A 13,640-nucleotide genomic window follows, 5' to 3' on the forward strand; every position below is an offset into this window, starting at 1 on the left:
ATATCAAAGTATGAGAGGAACTGTAGGTGGCGTTTGCTTCAGAACCCCCTGCTACTAACCAAGGAAGTATGTTTTGTAAATGCTTTTTGACTACTAATACCATGTGTTTGATTTGGGGACTTTGACTGGTTTCAGCAGACTCTTGCTTCACAGTGCTGCTCGTGAGACTTACTCAGAGGTCAAAAAGCTACTTATCTGAGTGCTTTCATTTAAAACAGATTAATTTATTTGCTGTATCTGAAAGTTTGCTAAATAATTGGGTGGTTTTAATTGAATTTACTGCTTTCTGATCCTTGTATTAACATGATCTAAGGTCCTTTTTATTATATGCAATCTATATTATTGACCAAATTTGCCCTGTTTTCATTTGAATGTAAGCAGCTTTTCAAGGAGAAAATATTTTGTTTAACTTGGCTTAGAACCTGCTATTTTAATGTGTTTTTTTTTTCACTTGACAGATTGTCTTTTAAACATTCATTTATTTTGTAGGAATAAACTGTGCCTGAGATAGAGTATTTTTTTAATAATAGAAAAGAAAGCCTGTGTTCTTAAAACTATTTAAAACATTAAACACTTTTCAGATGCTAATTTTCAAAATACTAGGACTTTTACACTGAATTTTATTTGTTTTTTAAAAGCCTTTGATTGGCATATTGTCACTAATCCTAATATCAGTATTTAATATTGTTTTACATTCAATGTTAAGTTTAAACTATAGATATTACCTTTTTATAAATATTTTTTAGTTGTAGATAGACACAATATCCTTATTTTAATTTATTTAGTTTTATGTGGTGCTGGGAATCGAATCCAGCACCTCACATGTGAGAGGCAAGTGTTCTACCAATAAACTACACCCCAGCCCTAGATATTATCCTGTAAGGGTCCGGCGAAGTGTCGGAGGAAGAGACCACAAGTGGCTAGCTTCATGCAATAAGCAGGAGGGAGTTTATTGAGGATCCAATTCAGCACGCTGAGGCTCCAGGCAGGCTCGCTCAAGAAGGGAGGGCAGCCCAGAGCCCCGAGCAGGGGCTGAGCACTGCTTAAGTACACTTTTTTGGGGAGGGCGGGGATTTTACATACATCACAGTCTCCTTTAACAAATCATCATACACCGCGGGAAAATCATACTACAATTCCTAAACATGATTAGTTCATTCATTGGCGGGAACAGGTCGGGCGGGGGTGATAGGTCAGTTCTAAAGCAGGGTACACATTCAAACTGATTGGTTTAGGCCCTGCGATGCCTACGTGCGACCACACAGAGCCCTTCAGTTATTAAACAACCAAGCAGTCAGGGGAAATATTTACTGGGCGGTTCCAAGCATTGTCTTAACAGCTACAGAAATTTCAGGTTAACAATACCTAATCCTTTACACTTTAACTCAGACTTTGCAGCTTAGAAACTTTACAATACCCGGTCTTTTACCCTTTAACTTTTACGCTTTAACTTAAATTTCTTTTACCCTTACAATCCTTTTTATGTTTTAATATACTGAATATGTCTGGAACTGCAACATACCTGCAAAGTTTGCCCTCTTTGACAAAAGGTTATCTGGAATCTCTCCTTGTTGCATGAACTTTTTCAAGTTCAGAACATCAAGGATTTAAGTAAATTTTAAATAGCCAGTGTATTGTGTGAGATCTCTAACAAAAAAAAAAGTGGTGGAGGGGGATCATTGACACAAACTCTAGATACTCACCTTTAATGGGCAAAAGCCACATGCGTGCAATTTTTGACCTAAAGAAAAATATTAGGTGGTAAACAAGAGCCTACATGTTTCAATTCAGCGTCTATTTTTATCCTCACTGTTTAGGATATGTACATTTAAAATACACTGATATTTCAAGCCATAAAATCAGATTTATGTCCCATAAAATATAGAGGTAAAATTTAAGTAATAATGAACATGTTCACTTACACACATTTGCTTCTGCTGAGGAATTATTTTAATGGCTAGTGACAAATTTTTCTCCCAATATCTACCTGAAACTTATCCAGAGGACTCATAAATTTATTTTCCTAGCCTCTGCCAAAGACAGGAAATGAGTTCCTAGGTTGTCTTTAGAATAGAGCAGAAATGGAAGAGAAATTATCACCAAAGTATAGGTTGCTTAGAAATTAGCAATTTTCCATTAATGGTAAATTATGTGTTACTACCTTAGTTGAGGTCTGGGTACTTCAGGTCAGCCATGCCTGTCTTTTTTTTTTAATTATTGTAGATGGACACTATACCTTTATTTATTTTTATGTGGTGCTGAGGATTGAACCCAGTGCCTCATATGTGCTAGGCAAGCGCTCTACCACTGAGCCACAACCCCAGCCCTAGGGCTATCTTTTGTAAAGTACCAATCCAAGGTTGGTTTGGCTTTATAGCACCATCTAAGCTATTGTCTGACATACATCTCAATTTGACATTTATTTGTCACTGAGCACCTACTTTGTGCCTGGCAGTATGCTAAGCCCTGGGAGCACAGAATGAAACAGAGATAGTCCCTGCTCTCAAAGAGTACAGCCCAGTCAGAAGAAAAAACAAACAGGTGGCAGGTGATGTAAAAGTAAGCCTGCAGGAGCTGGACACTGGCCTCAGCTGAGATGGGAGCAGTCAGCTCACTTGAGGAAGCCAAGAAAGTTTCACAGGTAGAAGATGCTTGAGCTCAGGTGCTCAGGCCAGAAGATTGTTAGAGAAGAGAGACATTAAGATCAAAAGGAGGTGCAGCTGGGGAGAGGTAAAGATCTAAAATAGGATGTTGTGTTGAACATCCATCCAGTACTCTACCTAAATAGGGTATGACTGTCATTACTCTTCTGTCTACCGACAGTTTAGCAATTCCCCTAGGTAACTTTTAAAGCAGCACCGTAGTAAGAAAGGGGAATGAGAGTGGGAGAGGAGGCAGGAAGTGTATCGGGATGGACATGGGCACAGATAGCGGAGACCAGATAAAGAATGTTGGTTGGAGGATTCCCTGAATCCCTTTGAGATCCCTGGAAGCCATTGAGGTTGGAAGTCATCACATCTCAAGGTCCCTGCCCCTGAGGGCAGCTGGCACGTGCCTCTGAAAGCTTCCTTACCACCCTCTATGAATTTGACTTGACAATTTGCTAGACCATTTGCTAGACCTGGGGAGGAACTGTCATGACCAAATGAGCCAGGGCCTAAGGGAACTCTTTGAAAAATATAAGGTGGTAAACAAGAGCAAGGTAATAATAGTATTATTTATATTTCCAGAAAGTACTTTAGGGATTTACCTATGTAACTCTGAAAATATATGACCATGTCTCACACAGGTAGGACTAAAATGAATTACTTTTCTGATCCCACAAGAACCTTCCTTTTACAGTCCTTCTTTTTTGAGTCATAATTTGTCATTCACAATCATAATATATAAAATTGCATGCAGAATATAGTCATTTTTAGTCCAGTAACTAGGGACTACGATTCTTTTATAATTTTTAAATAATCAGTTTAGCTTATGAATAAGATTGAAATTTGTAGTGGTAAACTTGACATCCTGTCTGGCTTATAGATGCAATTTTGCCATCTTCTCTCCTTCTTGACTCTGTGATTGGGAAGACTTCCACTCTTCGCTTTGATTTTGGTGCGGCAGTCTGTTACTTCATGGAATTCTTGAATTCCTGGATACAAAAAGATGTTAAAATGATCTACTCTAAAACCACTAAATGATTCCCATGATTACCAGGTGTTGAGCAGCAGGGCAGGCTGTCTCCTGCTCTCAGTTCAGTCTCATTTTTTACTCTAGAGGCTAGTGAAGAAGAGTGAGATGAGGTACCCAGAGGTTTTGAGCCCGAATGGCCATCTTATTTTACACACCCATCTATTCAAGTACTGCCTCCAACTGGTATGTCTACAGAGATGGAAATTACTCTCCCAGGATGCTCTAGGCCTGCCAGGTAATTGCTGGCTGGATATGGATCCCTGGGGAAAAAGTGGTCCTCAACAGCAGTAGTAGCAGCATCAACAAAGACATCCAGCTTTTATTGTACTCCAGAGTTTTGCTTACCACCATTCAGCATAGAACACTTGGGTAGATTTGGGGCTCTGGGCTCATTGGCATCCAAGTTAAAAGGGGACAGACCTGGCCGTGCTTTGTTTGAGCACAGATTACTTTTTAGATGTTTAACAGTTCTGGATTAATGCCTGGGGGTTTGGGAATTCTTTCTCAACTAAAATGTTAATGATGCTAAGAACCCAACCCTTTTTAGTGCCAATAAAACAGACAAGCTAAGTTCATTGAAAAAGCAATGAGTTGCCTAAAAGGAACACAGAGCTGATGTGATTTAGAACTAGAGATTACCAAAATACACTAGGTAGAAAAGAGCCCCAGGGACACCTAGGAGTCTGAAAAGGGGGCAGCGTATATACAGAGCTAAGGTATCACCTCCAAAGAATTGTGGGAAACTGAGACAACCAACTAGAGCTAAGTGTAGACTCTTGTGCTCTACCATCAAGGTCTGCAGATGGTGACCACCATGGGGAGAAGGGAAGAAAAACTGGGAAATGGAACAGCCTTATAAGGGGAAGAATCTTGGGCCTTGGGTTTAGAGGAGGAAGGACCAAAGTAGGTACTGAAACTTGTCTGTTTTTCTTTTCTGGTTCTAGAGAACACGTGTCAGAACACGACTCTGAGTCTTGTTCTAGTTTGGTGAAACACTGTAAACAAAACAAATTTCCTGGCCAGAGGCCTCCCTTCCACCCCTGCCCTTTGGACAGATCTCTGCCTCCTCAGTAACCAGAGGGGATGGGAGTTAGCAAATGGCACACTCAATTTAAGTCACTCTCTGTATGGTTTCTACCCCAGTTACACACAGAGCACTAACCTGAGTTCTTTTTTTTTTTTTTTTTTTTTTATTTTTTAAATTTTTATTGTGGGTTGTTCAAAACATTACAAATTTCTTGACATATCATATTCCACACTTTGATTCAAGTGGGTTATGAACTCCCACCTTCACCCCGTACACAGATTGCAGAATCACATCAGTTACACATCCATTGATTTACAAATTGCCATACTAGTGTCTGTTGTGCTCCGCTGCCTTTCCCATCCTCCACCCTCCCCCCTCCCCACCTCTCCCCTCCCCTCCCCTCCTCTCTCTCTACCTCCTCCACTGTATAACCCTGAGGGTCTCCTTCCATTACCATGCAATTTCCCTTCTCTCTCCCTTTCCCTCCCACCTCTCATCCCTGTTAAATGTTAATCTTCTTCTCCTGTTCTTCGTCCCTACACTGTTCTTAGTTACTCTCCTTATATCAAAGAAGACATTTGGCATTTGTTTTTTAGGGATTGGCTAGCTTCACTTAGAATAATCTGCTCTAATGCCATCCATTTCCCTGTAAATTCTATGATTTTGTCATTTTTTAATGCAGAGTAATACTCCATTGTGTATAACTAGAATCAACAAATGGGACTTACTCAAACTAAAAAGTTTTTTCTCAGCAAAAGAAACAATAAGAGAGGTAAATAGGGAGCCTACACCCTGGGAACAAATCTTTACTCCTCACACTTCAGATAGAGCCCTAATATCCAGAGTATACAAAGAACTCAAAAAATTAGACAATAAGAAAACAAACAACCCAATCAACAAATGGGCCAAGGACCTGAACAGACACTTCTCAGAGGAGGACATACAGTCAATCAACAAGTACATGAAAAAATGCTCAACATCTCTAGCTGTCAGAGAAATGCAAATCAAAACCACCCTAAGATACCATCTCACTCCAGTAAGATTGGCAGCCATTAGGAAGTCAAACAACAACAAGTGCTGGCGAGGATGTGGGGAAAAGGGTACACTTGTACATTGCTGGTGGGACTGCAGATTGGTGCAGCCAATTTGGAAAGCAGTATGGAGATTTCTTGGAAAGCTGGGAATGGAGCCACCATTTGACCCAGCTATTCCCCTTCTTGGTCTATTCCCTAAAGACCTAAAAAGAGCATGCTACAGGGACACTGCTACATCGATGTTCATAGCAGCACAGTTCACAATAGCAAGACTGTGGAACCAACCTAGATGCCCTTCAATAGACGAATGGATAACCTGAGTTCTTATCCTGGCTTTTCCTCTTAGTTGTTTGACCCTGTTTCTTTTCAGACCTCAGTGTTCTCACCAGAAAGTGATGAAGCCGTCCTAAGGTCAGTGGTTTGCGGAGTGGTGAGAAGTCTGTGCGTTGAGTAGGTGAGACTCCACCCACACGCATCCATGCTGCAAACCCAAGAGTGGCTGCTTTACCTGGCCATTTTTCAAATGCATCCATGTAACATATTGTCTGAACCAAGAGTTATTTTGTAAACAGAAATGAAAAATGCTGAACCAGCTTTCACATCACCATCTCCTCCTGAGTGCTCCTGGGTTTATTGAAACCCAATTTACACATGTCACAATACGAAAAGAATGAGCTAAAACTCTGGAACAATAGTCAAACTTAGTCCTGTTCATTCTACATCCATGACTTATTTTCTTTAGATCTATTTTGCATTTCATTTGCAATCAAGCCAGTAAGGTACATGTTAGTTAACATATAACAAGGTTATATGTAACCATTTCAAAGAGTCTGCCCTTCCTTGTGCCACATGTACCGTGTACTGGCTGCAGTTGCTGCTTATCAGGATATCAGCAGACTAAACAATGTTGTCAAATGTATGGTGGTTTTTTACAAATGCAGTAATACATGGAGCCTAGGCCCATGACATAATCTTCCTTGCAATGAGAAGAGCACTACCTGGGGGTTGAGGGTTAGGGGAAATGTCTTAGAAATCTACAGAGCAAATAATTTAATAATGGGAAAAAAAAAAAGAAGTCCACGGTGTCCTGAGGGAAGAAAGCAAAACTCCAGAGAGCTGTATTTTGTCCAACTGCAGCATGACCTTTAGAGAAGACTGCAAGCTGTATGCTTAAGTCTTAGCCCTGCTATGGAGTTTCTGGGATCTTAAATGAGTCATTCATTTTTGTGGAGCAGAAGTTGTATCTTATCCATCTCTTGGGTTCCAGAATCTAGTACATTGCCTGGAATAGAGTAAGTACTTGATAAACAAATATGAAATCGGAGAACTAAATTATTTAGCTCAATTTTACTTTTACTTTTTCACACATTGGCAAAGCAAATTTTGCAATCAGAAGAAACTGACCGTCAACTCATTCTGAAGCTTTCAATTAACCGTTTTGTTCCCTTTCTTTTCTTCCATATCCCATACTCACACTCCACCTTGGCAGCATTACAGAGTAAAGGATAAACACTTCTGAGAAGTCATAGTTGTCTTTAGAGAAGATGTGGGTTTGTACTGTCAGGAGGGTAGAATTGGGGCAAGAGTTGGAAAAGCCATTGGAGAAATGCAAGCTCCCTCTCACCCGATGAATTCCAACAGCAGTTCAGTCAGCAGGGGTATGATGCAGGGAAGAAGTCAAGGATCAGATAAGGGTGGAGCTCAGTTGTATTTAAAAAAAAAAAAAAAACCTTTAAAGCCCTGGCTTGGTGATGCACATCTATAATCCCAGTGACTAAGGAAGGTGCTGCAAGAGAATGGCAAGTTCGAGGCCAGCCTCAGCTACTTAATGAGACTCTGCCCCAAAATAAAAAGGGCTGGGAGTGTGGGAGAATAGCTCAGTGGTAAAGTGCCCCTAGATTATACCCAGTACCACAAAATACACACAAACCAAAAAAAAAAAAAGAAAGAAAGAAAAACCTATAAGATTGTTTCAGACCCCAAGAGTCGATGATTGTACTTCACTGTAGGACAAACCTCAGCCAAACAAAACGCTGATGTAGTTTCTGTTGAGGAGAGAGGCAACAGATAGCATCATCTTCAAACTTGTCTATGTCCCGAAATTGATTTACTATCTACTCATTTTGACTCTTAAATACTGTGTCAATGAGACATGTGAGAAATGGAAAAGTACATAAGAGCAATGTTTCTTTTTCAGTGCTTTTCCTGTTTTCACTCAGTTAAGCCAACTCTGTGATAGGGCTATCAAAAATGTGAGTGCACTTTTAACCTCTGTGAATTTCTGCTATACAGTCTGTAGTGTCCAGAACAAGGTGGCCTAAGCCAGCCAGTGGAAAGTACATGATCAGGGGTACTTAACAGTACCCCCAAAGCACAAGTCTGGTGATGCTAGCCATTCTGATGTGCCAAAGGGAAGCCATGAAGTGCTTCCTGTAAGTGAAAGGATGAAAGTTTGTCATAGTTACATAGGTATAGGAGAAAGCATCATAGGTATAGATAGGGTTCAGGGCATTCTGCAGTTACAGACATACACCAGGGGTCTTGGAACTTATCCCCTGTGGATAAGGGGGATTCTGGTGCACACATTCAGAGGAAGGTGATCATTGTGGTAGAGAATGTGAAATGATGCCTGGGTCCATCAGACCCCCTTCAGAAACTCCAGCACAAAGTAGCCTTAACTACAGGGGAATTTACTGGATCACATGAATCAAAAGCCTCGTCATGCTGAGTTTAGGTAGAACCTGATCCAACAAGTGACTTTTAGCTCACTTCTTAATAGGCTTCTCCTTTCACAGACCAGGAATAGCTGCCGGGATTCTTGGATAAACCACTTACTGCTGGAGAGGGGAAGAGTGGTCCTTTCCTCCACAGGCAACCAAAGCCCTGAACTTCAATTTGATGGGACAATTTTAATTCCCTGTTCCCAGGGTGGTACTGACCAATATAGGCTGAACCATATGCCATACATGTGGGGGAGTCATCCTCTCATGGAGTATGTGGGCTACTCAGGATCAGAGAATGTTGAAGAAGGACAGAGCACACCCAGACTAGCAGCTAATCATAAGGAAGGCAGTGGGGGTGCTTACTCAGGAAAGAAAACATTTCGAAGACTGATGGCGGTCTTCAAATATATGAAGAACTGACATTAGATTCATTCGCCACATCTCCAAAATCATAGGTACATCTTATAGGAAGACATGTTTGGACTGAAAATAGGAAAGAACTTTCTAGAAATACAAGCTGCTCAAGAGGGAATCATTGGAATCCCAAAACTGGAAGTCTCTGTCTGGAATCTGATAAAGTGAATTTCTACACTGGTGAAGAACTGGACTGGGCGACCTCCTCCATCACCTGGATTCGATGGTGTGGGGAAGATTTAAGCTAACAGATGCAAACAAATGGAAACTCCAGAAACCCTTTCAGACATATGACACTAAAAGTTCACTGTAACAGATTTATTTGATCACGAAGAATGGAGTAGTCAACAGGCCTCCATCAGAAAAAGCCACCCCTTCCCCACCTCCACACAGACAACTGATATTCTCAAACCAGATTCCGAAGTAAGGCCAGTCTTGTCTGGAATATTGAAAGGAAGTTCAACACAGCACATGTCTAAAATCTTCTTCAAAAGAGAGGTACTTAATGAACTCCTTGGTCAATCCCTGTATCACTAAGGGAAAGATTAATTTTATAATTCACATCAATTATTTTGGATTGCAGTTTCAAGCCCCTGCTTTTCTCACAAAATTAAAATGTCTATTTGCCCAGAGGAGGATTTACCATGGCTCCTGTATGTATGTGGGGTGGGACATGAGCTATGTCAGTTTTAAATACACAAAGGGTGAAGGAGCAGGGGCTGGTAAGCAGGTCTTCTTTTTTCTGCTCACTGACTGGCAGACCCAGCAAATGAATGATGCTGCTCCATACCTTGGTGCTCCAGCTGTTGTATTTTGTGTGAAAATGCATTGTCCTTGATACTCGGGAAGCAGCGAGAGCCAAGTGATCTAATTTATGGCCATGATGATTTTCTGTCTGGTCTGTCTGAGCCGTGCCCTCCTCTCGGCATCTTACAGCCTTTCTATTCCACCAAGCTGTGTGCTAAATTCAGGGATTATGGTGTCTCTCTTGTCTAAATTGGTCACTCCCGAATACAGCACCTCAACTGGAGTCTGAGACATGGGCCAGAGAGAAGGTGCCAGTGAGCAGATCTTGGAATGTGGGAGTCACAGTGACTTTCTCAGACCCTATTCAGTAGCTGCCTGCAGAGTCCTCTTAGAACTTCTTTTTGTCTTGAACCCTACATCAGGTTCACTGATAGACTCATAGGCATGATAAGAACAGGAACAAGGACAGAAGCTGATAGACAGGGGAGATAGGATGGCACAAGTAAATTATGCTTGTTCGTGTTACATCCTTAGAAGTAATGTCTATTTTCCATTGTTTTGTCTCATATGACATTCAGTGAAAATATCCCCTTATCAACATTCCCATTTATACTCCTTTAAAAAAAATTAAAAGTTAGTGGCACAAGGGAATGGATATAAAGCTGTGGAAGTGATTTTTTTTTCTTCTCTCTCTCATTAAAGGTTTCCCAATGTGCAGACCCTTCATTTCTTGCATCTCTGTGTGTGAGCACCTAGCCCAGTGCTAGTGCTGGTACTGTTCTCCTTGGCTGGGAAACAGAGCTCTGGATGGGAGCCTTCAAGGAACCTGGGCTCCTGTAGCCCATTTCCTCGCTGTGTAGACAACAGCACTGAGCCCCATTGAGGGAGAAGCTGGCTGAGGCCCCTGGGATCTGATTCCAGGGTCTTTGATTCCCAAGTTGTGCATTTCCCCGGCAGGCAGCCTCTGAGCCAACTGTCAGGCCAGGCTCCATCTGTGACCCTGGACACTGTTTGCTCTGAGCCTCAGTTTCCTTAATGGCACATTGAGCAAGTTGGACTAAAGCACCTTTGAGGTTCTTTCCATTTGAAAAGTTCTTTAAGGTTATAATTCTTCATCTAGAATATGAAATTCCCAGTTTGACATAATCCCTGTTTATTTATCCAGGGTTATAGCATTATGCACCAAAAAAAAAAAAATACTGTCTTTAAAAAAAAGAGAGTCTTTGCAAAATAACTACAGTGCCCAAAATTTGAAGTTTTCAAAAAAGGAGGGGGTGAATAGTTCAGTGTTGAAAGCAAGAATCTGATACCAGCAGCACAAAAAAATGACACTGATATTCTTTAAAAATTCCAACCATACAATGTTATTTTATATTTCCTTTTTCTATTTAAAAGAAAATAACACAAGCTTGAAAAGCAGTAAATATGTAAAGAGAAAATTTGTCAACTGATATTGGAAGATCTGACCTAGGTCACACATAAATCTCTCAGACAAGAGCTTCAGGGCAAGCCATAATTTCAGAGAGTAAAACGAGAAAATGAAAGCTATCGCTGGTGTCTTCTCTAAGTTACATAGGTGGATGCATTTCAGTTTTCTGATTGTGCCTCTGAATATAATGTAAAGGGCTGGTAGCAAGGTCTGTTTTCCCACTGTATGTAAAAAGAATCTCTACAGGGAAAAAAGCAGAAGGGAAGCCACAGTAATAACTTTTTAACACCAGTACCATTGACTAAATAGTTGAGGCCCCGCACACAAACTTTTTATTGTCAATTTCTTTTCCAGCATCATTTTCCCAAGTCATATGTCTTATTATAGGAGTTTTTCTAATTACCAACTATGTGGTCTTTGCAAAGAAATACACAATAAACGTCAATATAATAATAGAAAGACCTAACTGGTACTTGAGACTCCTTTTTTAAATAAAGTCATTCTTCCCTTTTAAAAACACTTACAGGTCTGTCTTACATGAGAACGAGGCATAACTGTACCCTGTTAGGTTGGCCTTAAACCTTGGATCTAACAGCTGACAAAAGAAAGCTGGGCCCAGAAGAGGGGAAAGGTTCATCTAATTAGTGAATCAAAACACTACTAGTTCTAAAGACTCTTTAGCAAAATACATGTCTGGAACAATTATTGTTCTGTTATTGTCCCCAATTACTAGTTAGGCATAGAAACCGCTCAACACAGGTAAAATGCAGAAGCAGGAATGTGGACTTCGACACGTTAGTTATAAACAGCATTTCATATGTTGCGAGGGGCAGGCAATACGTCAGCTCTAACAATATTATTGTGTTCCTCTGAACTCTGCTCTGCAGCCAGGCATTTGGAAGGCAGACCTAGAATAAAGATAGGCGTTCACAAAGCTAACATTTTATATTGAGTACCCTTAGTACCACTTTTAATGTGCTATAAAACTAGGGGCTTCACTTTTTCATGAACTGTGTGCAAAAGCAGAGGCAATGACTGGAGGTTGACTTTGTTTGAATCTGTTTTATGGTTGCTGTGCCCGTACAATAATGTGATCTTGAAAAAGGTAAACAACAAAGAGTTTAGCAGTGAAAAATATGCCTAATATAAATACAGTCTAGTGCATGGCAGTTCAGAATTTGAAAAATATGACTGTGGCGTTAAATTTTCTGGTGGAATTAACAGAGGAACAGAATACAGCCTTTAAGGCAATATATCTGAGGCTGGAAAAGGAGACAATACATCTATGGTCTGTGTGGCATTCCTATAAAGAAAAGCACAGTAGCTTTATTTAATTGAGAAAATGAATCAATTACAATGATGTTACATCATCAAATTCTGTGATATCGAAGATATAAGTCACTGCATTGTATAATAGTGTTAAAAAGTAATTGAGTATCTTAAGCATTTGGAATCAATTTCAGGTACTGGCACTGCTACCTTAATACAAAATTTATGAAGATGATTTCATATAATATGTTGCTATCAGAACTACATAATAAAACCTGGTAACAACATCTCTCTTTAAAAACCTGGGCAAAGCAGGATAATTATAGGATCATAAAAAAGACTTTGGTATTGCTGTTTCCTTGTAGCAAAGAACAAGTGTTAAAATAGTACAAGTTCTCTTTAAGTTACTCTTTTAACAGGCAGAACAGGATAAGGAGAAGGCCTTCCGGAAGATCCCAATTCTCTCCTCTCAATTCTTTTGGTTCACACAGCTTATGTTACCAGGGACAATGTCTCACAATCCGTGCCTGAACTCATGTCCAAACATGTCTACAAATTTTTGCTGCATGCTTTCCTCAGAGAATGTTGGAATGTTCCCCTGACTCTTGGAAATTTGTGAAAATTTTGATACCAAAAATAGATTTCTAGGGCTGGAGTTGTGGCTCAGTGGTAGAGCTATTGCCTCGCATGTGTGGGGCACTGGGTTCGATCCTCAGCACCACATAAATAAATAAAATAAAGGTTTTGTGTTCATCTACAACTAAAAATTTTTTTAAAAAATTTTAAACAGATTTCTAATTCTTTGTTCACTACAAATAACTGTACCGTTGAAGCAGATTTATCTTACTAAGACTCTGGAGGTGGAGGGAGTACCTATGTATGCTTGGGAAAAAATAAACAAAAGCAAACATCATGGGTGTCTTGTATCAAGGGAGAAGTTACCTGGGCTTTTCAAGGTTTTTTAAAAGGTGGTGTGGCTTATTACTAAATTCTTTAACTGCCCTGGAGTGGTGGAAAACAGCTCTGCCTGCCCTTCTAGTGTAAATCTTTACCTGCAGAGCCCTGTCTGGAAGTCTCCTTGACTGAAGGAACCAGGAGGAGCAGTAATTGAGGACAGCACTAAGCAGGAACCATCAGCATAGAACCAGTCGGCCTGAGACAGAGGCTTCCGGAAGGAGGCCATGAGTGGGCAGTTGAGAAAGCACCTTTTAAAACTCTCAAATACTAGGTGGAAGGGTCTGCTGAAGCCAGGTGAATGCAAAAGAAATGCGTAAACACAGCTGCTGCCCTCAAAAAGCTTACAATGTACACAGCAAGAC

The 13,640-nt window shown here is 40.4% G+C and overlaps 1 protein-coding gene across 25 annotated transcripts in view; it reads left to right on the top strand.

The window, feature by feature from the left end:
• Map2k5 (mitogen-activated protein kinase kinase 5) overlaps positions 1–13,640 on the top strand; it is a 253,918-nt gene that overhangs the window by 176,129 nt on the left and 64,149 nt on the right. For 5 of the 25 annotated variants that reach the window (XM_071608422.1, XM_071608420.1, XM_027924085.2 and 2 more), the window contains one exon: positions 6,110–6,150. The exons of the other annotated variants lie outside the window; for them this stretch is intronic. Coding sequence is in view for 3 of the 5 variants with exons in the window: in XM_027924085.2 (XP_027779886.1) it covers positions 6,110–6,150 (41 nt within the window). In the remaining 2 variants the exon portion in view is untranslated. Of the gene's footprint in view, positions 1–6,109; positions 6,151–13,640 lie in introns of those variants that run through there. 25 annotated transcript variants of the gene reach the window in all.

The sequence above is a fragment of the Marmota flaviventris genome, chromosome 2 (assembly GCF_047511675.1).
Source record: "Marmota flaviventris isolate mMarFla1 chromosome 2, mMarFla1.hap1, whole genome shotgun sequence".
Taxonomy (NCBI): domain Eukaryota; kingdom Metazoa; phylum Chordata; class Mammalia; order Rodentia; family Sciuridae; genus Marmota; species Marmota flaviventris.